The 16,048-nt window shown below is 42.9% G+C and overlaps 1 protein-coding gene across 1 annotated transcript in view; it reads left to right on the top strand.

The window, feature by feature from the left end:
* The first annotated feature begins 1,658 nt into the window (after positions 1 to 1,658).
* ARPC1A (actin related protein 2/3 complex subunit 1A) overlaps positions 1,659 to 16,048 on the top strand; it is a 25,561-nt gene continuing 11,171 nt past the window's right edge. The window contains exons 1-5 of the mRNA XM_019512626.1: positions 1,659 to 1,781; positions 5,765 to 5,868; positions 6,552 to 6,656; positions 8,453 to 8,675; positions 12,876 to 12,983. Coding sequence (XP_019368171.1) covers positions 5,805 to 5,868; positions 6,552 to 6,656; positions 8,453 to 8,675; positions 12,876 to 12,983 — 500 coding nt within the window. The 5' untranslated portion in view covers positions 1,659 to 1,781; positions 5,765 to 5,804. The remainder of the gene's footprint in view (positions 1,782 to 5,764; positions 5,869 to 6,551; positions 6,657 to 8,452; positions 8,676 to 12,875; positions 12,984 to 16,048) is intronic.

Below are 16,048 nucleotides of genomic sequence, written 5' to 3' on the forward strand. Positions count from 1 at the left end.
TATGGTTGAGTTACTGGACTTCACCTGTGATGGTGTTTATCAGTGAAACAGTATCAAAAAGTGCTTCACCTTTTGAAAACCACAACCCTTTAAAATCATGGATTTTCAAATGAAAAGAGGCAGCTTCACCCACAAAGAACTGGAAAAGAAATCCAGGGGTCACAACCCCCTTCACTTCCTTTTGGCATAGGTAGGGGAAAAAGGGTCCTGAAAGACTGAGTTTTGTTAGAATCATAGAACCACAGAAAATTCAGGTTGGAAGGGACTTCAAAAGGTCACATCTAGTCCAACCCCCTGCTCAAAGCAGAACCAGCCCCAGCTACATCATCCCAGCCAAAGCTTTGCCTACCCGGGTCTTAAAGGCCTCCAAGGATGGAGAATCCAGCACTTCCCTGGGGAGCCTGTTTCAGTGTTTTACTACCCTCCTGGTGAGAAAGTTTTTTCTAAAATCTAACCTAAATTTCCCCTGCTGCGACTTGAGCCCATCACTCCTTGCTGTCATCTGCCACCACCGAGAACAGTCCAGCTCCGTCCTCTTTGGAAACAGCCTGCACGTAGTTGAAGACTTCTATCAAATCCCTCCTCGGTCTTCTCTTCTGCAGCCTAAATAAGCCCAGGTCTCCCAGCTTCTCCTCATAAGTCATGTGCCCCAGCCCCAAACCATTTTTGTTGGCTTCCACTGGATTTCTCTCCCACTTGTCCACATCCTCTCTGTAGTGGGGGGCCCAAAATTGGACACAGGACTCCAAATGTGGCCTCGCTAGTGCTGAATAGAGGGGGGGGTGATCACTTCCCTTGCTCTGCTGGCAATGCTTCTACTAATGCAGCCTTGTATGCCATTAGCCTTCTTGGCAACAAGGGCACACTGCTGGCTCATATTCAACTTATTGTCCACTGTCACCCCCAGGTCCTTTTCCAGAGCTGCTGCTTAGCCAGTCGGTCCCCAGCCTGTACCACTGCCTGGAAGCGTGCCACCTGAAGTGCAGGGCTAACGGTCACATCAGTGAGGCAGAAGTAGATTCTTGCTCCCAAAGTTTAACTTTGTAGACAAGCTTTGAAAAAGAGACCAGGAATAAGGGACTGACTTCAGTTCAGAGAAAAGCCTGAAGGTAACAGGTGTGTCTCAGGGTGCAGCCTATGTGCTTGACAGTGAGGGCTGCATCCTGGAAGGCCCCCATGCAGTTCCTCCTGGACAAAGCCTGGCAGCCCCTGGGCCATGCTGCATTGCCAGGGCTGTGACACACCTGCAGCCCAGGCAGAGCAGGTCAATGAAAGATGCACTGATTGGGTAAGGCGGAGCTCACCTCCACCCAGGGCTCGCACCCTGCTCCTCCCCAGCCCCAGCTACACCCCAGCCCCAAAGACCCCTGCAATGACTTGCAAAGGAGCAGCAATGCACTAACAACCCCAACCCACACCAGTGCGCAGGCTCCACTCTCGCCTCCAAGCTACCCGCACTGCGCATGCTCCTACTACTCCCTCAGTCCCACACCGCTCGCTTTTCCCCCTAGAGACTGCGGAAAGCGGCTCGTCTTCTATGCGCATGCGCACGCGCACGGCGGGGAAGGGGCGACTCCCGGCAGCTCCAAGCCCTCCCCCACACCGCCTTGCCTCCCGCGCGCAGGCGCACTGGGCCCAGGGGCTCCTGGCGGCCGCGCAGGCGCAGTGGCAGTTTCCTGGATCCCTTGTCAGTGCCGGGCCCCGCCGGCCGCTCCCTCTTCGGCCTCGCGTGGACTGACCAGAGTCCGCGGGCCGCCCTCCCCTCCCCTCTCCCTCACCAGGTAAGCGCCCCTGCGCCTCCCAAGACCGTGAGTCCTCTGAGGGGCGTCGCGCCTCTCCCCCAACCCCCGCTGGGGTGCGGGAGGGGGAGGGGAAGGGGGTGCAGCCCCTCCCAGGGTGCGTGGGGGTGCGGGAGGGGCAGCCCCTTCCTCCCGCGTGGGGGTGTGGGAAGGGGTGCAGCCCCACCCCCTCCCAGCCCAAGGGGTTTAGGAGCGGGGTTGGGGTGGCCCCAAGTTGCCTTTGGGGAGTGGTGTCCTGAGGAGCAGGGGGTAAATGGGTCAAACGAGACAGGTGGGTGTAGGGAACGGAGGGCGTGTCTTTGTCCCTGTGCGGGACGGTGCTGGAAATCAGCGCGGTGGGAGCAAGCGTCCAGCCCCCCACCCTGGGGAGGGCACAACAGGCATGGTGATGAGTCTCCGGCTTTCCTGCCATCGTCACATGGGCCTGGAGGGCTGCAACACTGCTGGGCAGAGCGCCTCGAGTGCCTGGGGAGCGGGGACATCCTGTTTTTGGGAAATAGCTGGTGAGGGCTCAGCGGCACTTCATGAGTTGCAGCCCACATGAAGTCCAAGGGCTGGGAACCGAAGGTCGTGACACAGCGGACGGTGTGTGTTGAGTGCCGAGTTTTGGAAAATAGCTTTTTCTAGAAATAGCTGCCAGCTCTGGGTGAGAATATGAGAGCACTTCGTGCATCATAGCGTGCCTGGTCTTGGTCCATGTGTACAAGAGCTCTGGATGTTGAGGGTTGTGACACTGCTGGATAGCGTGGGTTGAGTATCTGGGGGAGGGCAGGGTCCTGGAAAAGAGCTCACCTGGTGTGACAGCTCCGAATTAGTCGCAGACTTTGTTTTAGTCCGTGTGCGTGTAAACCCAGGAAACTAAGGATTGACACTGCTGGATGGAGCATGTTGAGTGCCGAGGGACCAGCAGCATCCTAGTAGAAAATAGCTCTTTGGGAAATAGCTGGTGAGGGCATGACAGCGCTTAATGAGTCGCAGCCTTGTCCTAAGTCCACGAGCGTGTGAATGCGGGAAATCAAGGGTTGTGGCTCTGCGGGATAGAGCACATGGAGTGTCTAGGGAATGGCAGTATCCTAGAAAATAGCTTTTTTTGGCAGAGTGTTGTCTGACACGGATGTTATCGTGGATCGAGAATTTTGCTGCATGTCAGTAATGCTGAGGAGTTGTGGGATCAGCTGGTATGAATGAGCATGCTGCCCTAGAAACAGCTGCGTGGTGCTTAGGGCTGAGTATAGCTCAAAAATTGCATGAAGACTTTTCAGGGGGGTGGTAAAAAAAAAAAAAATCAAGTCAGGAAAAGGAGATTGCGGATACCAAATGAGAACAGGGCATGGAGGTATTCTATTTTTTTCTTTTTCTTTTCTTTTCTTTTTTTTTTTTTTTTGAGAATTGTTTTGTAGTGTTTTGATGACCCTCCCAAACACTACTGTCACCCGATACAAGTGAAGACAGCTGAACATTATTAGCTCATCAGGAGGATTTATTCCCTGGAGGGACACTGTCAGTTGGAAAGAGTGGATCAAAACTCTCTTCCACCTTTGGGGAACAAGAGAATATGTTAGGTTAGTGCTGAATATGGGAGATCTGTGTAAGGTGATCAACAGTTGTCATGAATTTTTTTCATAAGCTTCAGGACCAAACATGAGGATCATGAGTAAAATGTGTAAAGTCCATGTTATGAAGACAGGAGTGTCTCTCCAACATGTGAGGCCTGTGTATTACGAAAGTATCAGATTATGGTAGGAACAGTGGTTTGAAATATAAAAAATAGCTATTTTTCTATATATTTGGCAATATTATATTTTGGGAAGAGAGAAAAGGGCTGAGCAATTCTTGCTGGTGGAACAGCTCTTCCACTTTTTCTGTATATGGAAATGTAGTGCTACTGGCCAGCACTAATACAAGAACCTGAAAAAATGTGATTTGCCAACACATTTTGCTTAGATTAACAAGTGGAATCTCAAATCATGGTTGCCCAAGGTCAGAGTTGATTCAAATTCTTGCTAATGAGTGTAAAGACATAACACCACTAATTATTTTGGTAGGACTGGATAAACCTCTTTATTAACAGTTTAGATTCATATACTAGATTACAAATAGTAAAAGAACATGTTAGGAAATCATGAGGCAGTTAAAATTACAAGCTGGCCTTTTATTTATATGAAGCTTTTAGCAATTTGTTTTCCCTCAGAATGCCCTTTTAAGAAGTAAATTTACCTGATGCTTCCCTAAGTGCAAGGTAATATAGCATTTAAGTATTAGGCAAAAAATCTGTTTTCAAAATATTTGCATTGTTGTAATGCTGTCTGACTACTCCTCAAGGCTGTAGCACCTTTGGTACACTTGTTAAACTGTTAGTGTAAGTTTAATGTCTAAACTCAGTAAGAAGTTACTCATCTTTCAGTCACTCCCAAGTTTCTATTGGGTTGCCATTCATTTCCTGTTTGCTTCTGAATTCCTACCTTGCCCTACAGTCTCCACCCTCTGCTAACATGGCCATACTTGGGTATGTTGCCATTTCAGACTCTAATGGATGTGGGAGTCTTGCAATGACATCACTAGGATTTTTCTTTTAAGATGCATTTTGGGCAGGGGCGGGGGGTTGAACTGAGCTATTAGCCAAAGAGCAATTGCTATGAAAAGTAGTAGGAATATGTGAACAATGGAGGGAACTGGCAAATCCAGTCATAGGCACTTGGGTGTACATATTTTGATTATTACAGGTGACTTAAATTGCTGTGATGTTATCTGCCGCCCTTTTTGGTTGTTTTTATTGTATGCTTTTGACAATTGTGCGTGTGGAATATATTAACCCTGAAAATGCTTTCTTTATGATTGCCAGCACGCTTTTCAGTTGCATTTATTCAGTGGATCCATTTTGACACAGTTGTAAATAAGGAAAAAAAATAAGATTTGAACTTTGCATTTAGTGTAATATTTACGTAGTAGAAAATGTCACTATAGTGTCCAGTTTTCTTGGGGGAAAAACTTCTGTGATCCAAGCATTTCCAGTTATTTCATAGCTAACTAAAAATAACTTCCTAGTGTACATGTGTATCGTTTTATTGCATAACGTGTCAAGATAATGTGGTTACATTTCAGTGAAATGTATGCGCATCTATATATTAATATGAAAATTATACAAGTCAGGAAATTTAAAAGAAACTGAATCTTTCGTCTATATGCTTTCATTAAGTAGGATATCAGAGCAGTGTACTAGGATCTCTCTTTAACTAGATAATCTTTTTCTAAAATTGTTCTAGTTTCATCATAAAATTATTTGGGTTTACTTAGACCAGTGGTTTTCAAACTTTTTAGATTCGGTGCACCCCTCAAAAGATTTGAGACGCCCCTTGGAAAATGCCAGCTCTTAGTTTTTCCTCTTTTTTGACTACAGAAAAATAATGTAGCAGTTCTTCTGTTTCAAATAACTTGGACCACAACAGGTCAGAATGTTTTTGGCACTGTGGATTCCTGCTTGAAAACACTGGGTTTATATTATGAATCATGTTTGCACACCTGCGAGTACTGAGATGGCGTGGCATGCCATGGAGCCCTTGACAGGATCTCTGAGCACCCCCGGGTGCTGTCACACCCTGGTTGAGAATCACTCATCTAGACATTTCAAAACTCTGAGATGGCTTGGCCTGTCTTTCTTTTACCTGCCAAGATATGTGAAGAAGCAACAGTTATTTCCAGTTCTTACAGAGTGCTCACTATCTTTTATTTTAAGCACAGGAAAACAAAATTAGTTTGCATACCAAAGTAAATAGGTTCTTTACGTATATTGAGATAACAAAGGCAGGTCTCTGTTAAGAATCTATACTCCTATTCCACTAGTAGTTATCTTGCACAAATAAACTACAGTAGTGGATGGAAGGGAAGAACTTTGGCAAGTGTTTACAAAATATGGCTTGGCATAAATGTCATTTAAAATGTTATTTTTTCACTCTTACATCTTTCAGCCTTTTCACTTTTAAAACATCAGGATATCCGTTATTCAGAATGTCCCTACATCAATTTTTACTAGAACCAATAACCTGCCATGCCTGGAATCGAGATCGTACTCGTAAGTACCTTATTTTTATTTTTTTCCTTTTATAGTTAACTTTGTGCATACTGAAAAACAATATATTTATAGAAATTTGACCCAGAACTTTGAAAAAGAAAAAATAATCCAGTAGAACATGGCATCAATTATGAAACAGTATTAGATGCATGTTGTTCCTCCTGACTGCTCCTTCCAAAACTACTTTAAGTCCTTTACTAGATCTTTGTCATATGGGAGATTAGTCTTGCAAATCATTAGCACAGGTGTCGAAGAGCAAAATCATAAGAATTAGGGTAACATCAGCTGCCCTGCAACCAGTGTGACCTTCCCCTTACACTCTCTTTTCCCCTGCCCTAGATCTAGCTCTTAATACCGTAATTCTCTCCATTCTTATTTGGATTATAACCTTCAGTATTTTAATGTTTCTTTTGGACTATTTGGTAGTCAGTCACCACACAGATGTAAAATTATTTAGAGCTTCACCGAATAGAAGATTCCCTAAAATGCATTCTGAACTCTGGAAGCAAGTTTCGTTAGTCAGAATTTTATATTCACATGATTTCATCGCCCGGCCAAATTGCCTGATCTTTTTGCATTTCTTGGTTTCAAAATGTTACATAACTTTTGAATAGAACTTCTTTGCAAATAAAGAATTTAGGATAAAAATGACCTTGCTTACTTCTTGATTATCCCCCTGGTAGAGATTGCCATTAGTCCCAATAACCATGAAGTTCACATCTATAAGAAGAGTGGAAATCAGTGGGTGAAGGCTCAAGAGCTGAAGGAACACAATGGACACATTACAGGTATGATGAGCCACGTAATACAGTTATAGAAGTGATTGATTTTGTTCTTAAGGGCCTTAGAAACTGTATTTTGTAAGGTAAAATGTGAAAGGAAGATAACAGAAAATAACTCTGCAAGATCCTTTATATTCTGTTGAAAGGTAGCTCTTATTGCTACAGTTAGTCCTTGATGTTTGCTGCAGAGTGGAAATTCCACTGCAAATTGGTTAAATTTTATGAAAGAATCTTTTTCATTATAACAATACAGTATTCTTTTTAATACTGAATTGAGCGGTATGCTGTTCTTGTATTTAATTTGTATTGCCCCAGACTTCTGTACTGGTAGTGCCATTCTGTATTGCAGAAGTAGGTAGCGAGGAAAGCGGGAGGTGGTGAGGGTTAGCCAAATGTCTCATGACTTGGGATAAAATTTCTGCTGCTTTTTCTGTGTTTATTACAGAAATCAATATTGTATAATATTCTTGTTAACATTAGAGTATTAGGTCCTGTGCTTTTTTAAATGGTGAATTAACATACATCTTAATATGGGCTATTTTGCTATTTTAACGTTTAAAAACTTGTTTTTAAAATAAGCTAGGGAGGCTTTGGACAATAAACTTCCTAAAAATAAGAGTTCTAAAAATATTAGGCCTCAGATTCTGCCATGTTTTTCCTCTTGAGTTTTTTTTTTGTACCTTCCATTCTCTTTTACCTAATGGCATGCTCAAGGAATAATCTTTCAGTACTGAAATAAAGTTGTTAAGGAAAGTCTAAATATAACTTTGTGACAGGAGACTAAGGATTGCGCATACTGTCTTAAAAAAAAAGATGCTAAAGGAAAGAGAGGAATTAACACTGCTAGGAATCTTCCCAATTGAAAACATCCATCATTTCATAGGAAGACAGAAAAGGTTGGTTAAGAGGTTTATAGCCTGTATTTGCTCTTTTGCATTAATATTGACTTTTTCCCCTATGGCACAACTTAAATAGGCATGAAGGAGACATAAGTATTGTATTACTACATAAGGACTGCTAATTCTTTGTAAAAGCCAGCACTGCCTAACTTTTAGGCCCTGAATGCATGGTTTGGCAGCAGCAAGTAGACAACTATGCTGAAGCTTTGAGAAAAGATTAAATTTACTGATTCTTTAGCTATTGAAATAATGGGCCTCTTACTGAAATCAGTTGATATTTAGAACGGAGATAGTGTGGATAGTATGTCATAGAGCAACGATTCTCAGCTTTGGTGCTCTGGCCCACTGGGATGCTTTGAGGTCTTTTTCAGGGCTGCTTCAAGGTGCCACACAGTGTTAGGTGCGCAAGCATGATTTCTAGTTAAACTGAGAGATTTCAAATAGGAATCCACAGTGTCAAAACCATTTTTCCCTGTTGTGGTCTTTCTGAGTTATTTGCAATAGAAGACCAGCTCTTATTTGTAGTCAAAAACTGAGTGAAAGCTAAGAGCTGGCACTTTCTAAGGGGTGCCTTGAGTCTAAAAAAAGGTTGAAAACCACTGTCACAGAATCTGTTATGAGCACCACCTGCTGATCAGCTTTCAAAGCTTTCTCCTTATCAGACAACTTACATTCCAAAAAAATCTGTTGATTTAAGGGGGATATGAATATGGAAGTCAGGAGCTGCAACATTTTAAAAATGTTGGCTAAAGAATGAACGATCCAAGAAACCTTAAGATAATGCCTTGATGGCTGTCTTCATGGCAAAGGCAATAGATGTGGTTTCCATTCTGGGTTGTATCATAGTAAACAAGGGTTCTATGGGAACTGAAAGAAGGCATTAATGTGAGGTCTGTGTTGCAGGTATTGACTGGGCGCCCAAGAGCGATCGCATTGTAACTTGCGGTGCAGACCGTAATGCCTATGTCTGGAGTCAAAAAGATGGTGTGTGGAAGCCAACCCTGGTGATTCTGAGAATTAATCGTGCGGCCACCTTTGTGAAGTGGTCTCCTCTGGAGAATAAATTTGCTGTAGGAAGTGGAGCTCGTCTTATATCAGTGTGCTACTTTGAATCTGAGAATGACTGGTGAGCAGACGAGACACATTTTCCATTAACACGTGAGGCATTACATTGACCTGTTTCTTTATTCCTTGCTGTATCCAAAAATACACAGACTAGTTGACCACAGACTTACTTTTAATTGCAGGGTTTTTTTGCTTAGGCTTTCTCAAAATGTTCAGTGCTGTAAAGGGTATGTATTTCCACATCATGTTGTTTTACTTAGGCAACCTCCGTGAATAGCAATACAACTAATTTCTTGGTTGGTGCCCTGAAAAATGTGTTCTTCATAGTATGTGTGTACCCTCTGCCTGGACCCCTCAATGTCTTTACTAGCAGTGTCCACTAGAGGCCACGCTGTTATACTGTCTTCTTGAGATCGTTGAAAGAACAGCAGCCACAACTACTATTCAGCTTGAGAGTCAAAGCACTCACAGCATTTTAGTGACAGTGATTTTTACTACTTTACTGTTTTACTTCATTTTTTCTTTGCCAGATAGCAAACACTTCATGTGGCATAATAAAAGTTATCTTCAGTTAGACGAGCTGATTTTGGAATTCAGTCTTGTGGGTTGGGGAGTTGATCCCCGTGCTTTCTCAAGTTCTTTGTGCGGGAAAGCAATCTCCTTGCATGATGGACATGATGTCTTTATCATCAAAAAGAAACCTATAGTCCATTGTAGTGCACAGGCTGCAGATCCTTCAAGAAATGCAAAGAGAAGGACTAGGAAATCAAGGCTGAAGCTTTTTTCTGACATAGAAAGCTATGAACACAAAGTTGAATTGACAAGCGCCTCACAGACATTAAACTCTGGCATTCTCTCTTTTGTCAAGAACACAAAACCCATTTACTGATTGTCATTTAAGATCTGAACAGACACTAAAATTCTCTCCTTGTGAGAGTGCACACCAGAATAATTAGACCTGTGTCAGAAAGACTTATTTGTCACCTTTTTTTTAAAGATTTGGATTGCTAGCTAACAAGTGGTTCTGGAAAAGTACAATACCTTGAAGGGGACAATCAGATTTTATAGTGAAGTTTCCAGGAGAGGTTACATAAGAGTCTTATGTTTTTGGGTCAGCTGTTTGCAAAATTTCCTTACAGGTCTGGAATGCAGCTAGCACAAGTGTATGTTCATTGGCCACACGGATTGCCAAGTGAGACTTTCCTATCGGCATCTTGTCTCCCCAAAGAAGTGCGGGCAGCTGTTTAGGACTTGCCTTTTGGTGGTAAAGACATGCTCAGGAAAACAGCAGATGAGACTCAGTACTTTTGGGGAAAACAGTAGAACCAGGCTAAGATCCTTGAGTCTCAGGAACGAAGACTCACAAATCACAGCTTTTTCGCAGTCATTTGCTCCTTCTTCGTACATTTATTATTAGAGGTCTTCGGAGCAATTTCAGAAGAGAAAAAAACTACTTCATATTTGACTGTCATGTGTCAAGCCAGATAGGCTCAGAAACATCAAATTCAGTGCGACAACTAAGCATACAAGACCAGTATTTAGATTTATGGCCATTTCTTCCCCACGCATCCATTTTCTGCCTCTCCCTCTACTTCCCCAGGATAGGCTGGAATTACAACAGAGTAATGGGTCTTGCTAGTCATTCAGAGGACTATGCCATCCAATCACAGATCCATATTTCATATCACGCCACACCCCGGCTCTCTGAAAAGGTACAGAGAAGGGCAACAAGGATGATTTGTGGAATGGAGGGGCTTCCATATGAGGAGAAACGGAAGAGGCTAAGTCTATTCAGTTTAAAAAAGGTGCTTGGGGGGGCATGATAGGGTTTACAATATACTATATTGTGAAGAGAAATTAAATAGGGATTGATTTACTCTCATAAGACGAGAACTAGGGGTCACAAAATTAAACTAGTAGGTAGTAAGTTTAAAATTAACAAAGGAAAGTTATTTTTCACACACTGTGCAGTTAGAGCGTGGAACTCATTGCCGCCAGATTCAAAAAGGGATTGGAAAAATGGTTGGAGGAAAGGTGCGTCAGTAGCTATTGAGCATGGGAGATTGGGTTACAGCCTCTGATTCAAAACTTCTTAGACTTTAAATGCTGGCGGCTGCAAGTGAGAGAGGAGCGGCAGAAAAAGCCCTGGTCATACCCTGTTCCCTCTCCCTTTCACCCACTTTCTGCCACTGTGTGACAGGAGACTGGACAAGGTGCACCTTTGGTATGACCCAGTAAATAGCAGTTATGTTTTTATAAATGTAGCTTTTAATTGTTTTGTAGTTTATAACATTATGAGTAACTTCTATCCAATATGATTTTGTACAGCTTTCATAATAATCGAGGATCCGAGTTTTCCGTTCGCAATGGAAAAACACAGCAGAACCCATTTTTCTCATTTTAAGAAAAACAACCTGGATTTTTTTCTTTTAAAAGAGAAACATGTGGGAAACGGTGGGTTTCCCCTTGCAGGCTGGCAGACTTCTAGCCTGCAAGGGGCTGGAGGGAGTGGGAGGAGGACGATCCAGGCAGGGGTACCAAGTGCATGTGCACATGTTCACATCCACATTGCTGCCAGGCAGCCTGGAGAGCAGCTCCCGCAGGTGAGTCTGGTGGTGGCAGAGGGTGGGGGCTAGGGGCAATTGAGGCCCCATAGTGATGGAGTTGGGCAGGTCTGGGGCTGCTTCCCAGCCCAGGCAGTGTGTGGGGTCTGAGGCCTGGGCCTGGAATGCGTGGCCACAGGGCCTTGGTGGGGAGCAGGACAGAGCTACAGGCAGCTTCTCTGGGGGGCCAAGGGCTGGTTTTCTGCCCCCGTGTGTACGCATGGGGAGCACGTGCCTCCCAGATTTGTACATGGGGCAAGGGTGGAGGTGTGCTGGCAGCTGTGGGCTCAGGGCTACCCACCCTACTGCCCTTCCCTTGGGGTCTCCACAACCCAGTGGGCAGGACCCGGCACAACAGGACAGAGCGGGGTGGGGAAGCTCGGTGCCCCATGAGCCTTTTGCCATCCTGGTGAGGTGCCCCCTGCTTGCCTGGCAGTAGTGGGAGTGGCAGCACAGAGTTGTGCCTCCCACTGCTCCCAGGCAGGTCAAGGGTGCCTCACTATGATGGTGTGCAGCTCTCAGCGGCTGCAGCAAGCTTCCCTGCCCAGCCACACTGTGCCCGGCCGTTCCGGGTCTTGCCTGCTGGGCTGGTGGGAGGGCGGCAGGGCAGGGAGCCCAAGCTGCTCCCCCTCTCCCCCCGGATGGGCTCCGTTCTAGCTGTGGGAGAGGGGGAGCCAGGCTCCATGCTCCACTTTGCCACCGCAGCAGCCTCTGCCACTTCCCACAGGCAGCAGCTGGGGCTCAGGCACTGCTGGGGGGGGCAGGGAGCTCCAGACCTGGGTTCCTGGCCCTGTGGCTCTGGCAAGCGAAGGGGGTAGAGTAAGCTATGATTTTCCATGATAAAAACCCAAAATCAAACACCAAAATGTATAGGTATTTAGAATTTATTTTATTAGAGCGATGGAGGCACTGGTAGGCTTCCAAATTTCTTTAAAATTGTAAATATGTCAATAAAATATTGTGTTCAACTGATACCTAAATACATAGTGGCAATTCATTTTAATCATAGAAAAACATAGATTTGGGGGTCTTAGGGTTTTTATCAGAGAATCTGAGTTTTTAAACAGAGTAAACCAGAATCCCTGTAACAATTATGGAATAAAAAGATCAAAAAAATTAGTAACCAATAGAAAACGCTTCAAAATTGTCTGCAGAAAGGGTGTACTCGTAATGTCCTAAAAAAGAAAGTAATTGCTGCTGATCTTATGATTCAGCAGCGAGTTCCTGTTCTTGGGGGTCTTCTGAACAGGGAAGCTACTACATCAAAGTCAAGTTAGTGAGACCACAGCTGGAGGAATTACCATTGCAGTTTATTAAAGCGTTCAAAAAAAACTGGTTTCAAAGGCAGATCTGCCTCAGTACAGAAGTCTGTTCGTGATTTTTTGGGTGTAGTAATTGATGCCTGACAGTACTACAGATTCATGAACTGGGTTTGTGGAATCTAATCTATAATGCTTTTTTGAAATGATTTTGTAACATTTCAAGCTGAATAGAAAAAAGTGAAAGGAAGGAGCAAAATGTCAGTTCTGTTACAAGGCTGGTGTATTTCCAGTCATGTGCCAGGGGGATTTCATATGTAGGAGTTCTGCTGCCTGCTGTTCTAGTCTTTGGTTACACGTATGTTTTTCTATAGGAATGTTTTGTTTCTTTTTATGTAGGTGGGTGAGCAAACATATTAAAAAGCCTATTCGCTCCACTGTACTTAGCCTGGACTGGCACCCCAATAACGTCTTGCTAGCTGCTGGATCCTGTGACTTCAAATGCAGGTGAGAGTCAGTAAAATATTTTGAAAGAGGTTTTGTGTTAGTGGTTCAGATCATTGAACAATAAGACTGTATTAATCCTGTGTACACCACCCAAATAGAAAACAGGCCATCACATACTAAGCTACAAATAGTTTTGAAAAACTGAAGAATCTTGCCCCTACGCCTGAGCTTTGGCTGTTTAATGTTTATCTGCACGAGTCAGTGTTACTCTCATAGAGTAGTGCTTTTATTTACAAGTTCTGCTTCCATACTTTATATTCGGCTCCATGCTGCTCTCAGTGTGAAATCAGACTGACAGGCACCATCTATCTAAAATAGTTTAACAGTGGCCAGAGATCTTGGTGTAGAAGAACTGCAAACTTGGGCCTAGACTGTCCCAAGCCTGTCAGTGCAAATGAATCTCTGCATGTAGTACCTGTTAAAATCAATGTGAATCGGTGTCAGGGTCCATCAGGAAATGCCCTGTGGAATCAGGGACTACAGAGGTAACTGCGTGGTGACGATATGTTGTTCATGTTTTATGTAATCATCTGTACCTGGTTAAAAAAAATGTGTGGGGGGAGTTATTTATCCTATAAAGTAAGTATTAAAGCTTAGAAATAGGATATGTATTCAAAATGTCTCCAAAAACAAAAACGCTAGGGCCAAATGTTATATACATATATTTTCATACAAAATTAAATGCAACAATCACTTGTTTTTTCAATGTTGCCTGTCACTTTTCATGTGAGTTCCTGTTTGTTGGACAAAGTCAAGCTTGTTTTAATTGCCCCCTGCATTTTTATTGGCTGTGGTACATATCAAAATTACATGTCCGAAGCTACCCTCTTCTCTAAACAGTCTGCCTTTGCTCTCCAGAAACGGATGCATTTCAGGTGTAAGTCTGCTTTCATATGTATTTGTAACAGGGTGGGTTTGATTGAAATCAAATTGGTTTAAATCATGATTTAAATCACTGGTCAGGAAGCCTTTACTTAATCACTGTTTTCTGCAAAGAGTGCATTCTTGTTGTTTGATATCCTTTATTTGTATAACTTCTTGAAACTTTGCGCTTTTAGAGAAAGGTAAGGGCTTGGCTGTGTGCACAAACTTGCAAAGAGACAATAGGGCTGATGGATGGGTAATCATGTCTGTTATTTCTCATCTCCATATACTGCTGCTAACAAGGATGTTATCTCTGGAGACAACAAATTCTCCCTGTGCCTGAAGAAGGGCGTTTGTGCCTGAAAGCTTGCAAAGAACAATTTTTCCAGCTATTTAGTTGGTCTAATAAGATATGACATCTGCCCAAAGAACCTTGTCTACCTATGATCTCTGGAGAGACAAATCCACAGTTTAAGAACTCAAACTAAGCATCACAGAGACGCTTAATGGGATCTTCTGGAGTGAGCACTGAGTCCCATTGGGTTGAGTGTTTTTCTTTAATCTTTACTAATCTATAGAGGAACCACCTGGAACCCCATAAGATTGGGCCCCTAATGTAGTCCGTGGCCTGTTGTGACCTATTTGTAAACTTCTAAAAAGGTTACATGAATATATTGTCTCAAAAATTATATAATTAGAAGTTATAATTCATATTCCATGATAATATCTTTGAGCTTTAATACATCTTAAATTAAAACTATATATAAGTTTATTTTTAAAAGCATCTTAAGAAAAAATAGGATTAAATAAAGAATCCATTTTTAAAATTGTTTTTAAAAATTGTTGATTTCTATCCACCCTCATTTGTAAAGCATGTTAGGACCTTATAGGATGAAGGCTGGAATCAATTGCTTTGATATTGCCAGTTATGGTAGGCTTAACTTTTTTTTGTCTTGGTATTTGGGGTACTTTTCCCAATGCTGCTTGTATTTCAAAAGATACTCTGTATACCCTTTGACTGCCCCCAAGAAGTTGGAATCGAACACCTTTTATAATACCTTGTTTGGTATAATTAGGCCTCCCTAAAGAATGCCAAGAGGTGATGTGGAAGTACCGTAGATTGCAGCATGTTTCAAGGATTTCCCTAGAACAGAATAATGTTTCTAAACACTTTCACCTTGTACTTTTTCTGCTGGATGCTGCCCTGCATTTGTATTCCTTTGGAAATGGTCTAGCCTGGCATGGGATCGTTCTGTCTTCATTTTTAAAAGTTTACGTTATGTGATGGACCCTATAACACCAGCTGCATCTAATCAGAGTGGAAGAAATTTCAGTGTAGGTGCATCAAAGGAAAGCAATGTAAATATCTATTTGCATTTCCAAAACTTTGTTGTATTGCCTAGAGCAGTGATTCTCAACCAGGGTGCCCTGCGATCCCCTCAAGGCTGATGCAGGGTGCCACACAAAGTTAGCAGTGTTAGGGTTACAAACATGATTTCTAAAAGAAATCCATAGTTGTGGTCTTTCTGTGTTCTTTGCAATGCTCAAACTACTCTTATTTTTCTTGTAATCAAAAAAGAGGTAAAACTAAATAGGGATTTTTTTAAGGGGTGCTTTGAGTCTATCCAGATGTGACTTGAGCCTAAAAAGGTTGAGCCATTGGCCTAGAAGCATGTATTTCCTTCACTGAACAGGGAATAAACATCTTTTGAATTCTGGTTCCAGGTGAATAGTTAGTTATATGCCAGGAGTAATAAAAGCATCTGGGCTTGCAGCACATGTCTGCACAGATAAGTGGTTCTGAAGGAAGTTATTAAGTGGATCAGCCAAGCTCAGCACTAGCTAGTCGTATACATCAGATCAAGTAAGCAGGAGACATTTTGGGGGGTGGGGGGAAGGTGAAAGGAACTGTAGGTTGATTGGTATTTAGTAACATTTAAGATGGCTGTCTTTGCTGAGCCATGTGGTCTCTCCTATCTCTTACTCAAAAAAAAAAAAAAAAAAAGAGAGAGAAGGCGTATAGCTAACAACTCATAGAAGTGTGTGTCATGTTGTAGCTGGAACAGTGTTGCTGTAGAAATAAAGGTCATATTCTGGCACTCTTCTGAATATAGAGACCTTCAAGCTGAGATTGGTTTAGAGAGAAACGTTGATAAATGAAAAGATTTTTTTTAACCACTAGTCACTTTCCAGTTCTCATT

The sequence above is a fragment of the Gavialis gangeticus genome, unplaced genomic scaffold (assembly GCF_001723915.1).
Source record: "Gavialis gangeticus isolate Ggan-Ray unplaced genomic scaffold, GavGan_comp1, whole genome shotgun sequence".
Taxonomy (NCBI): Eukaryota; Metazoa; Chordata; order Crocodylia; family Gavialidae; genus Gavialis; species Gavialis gangeticus.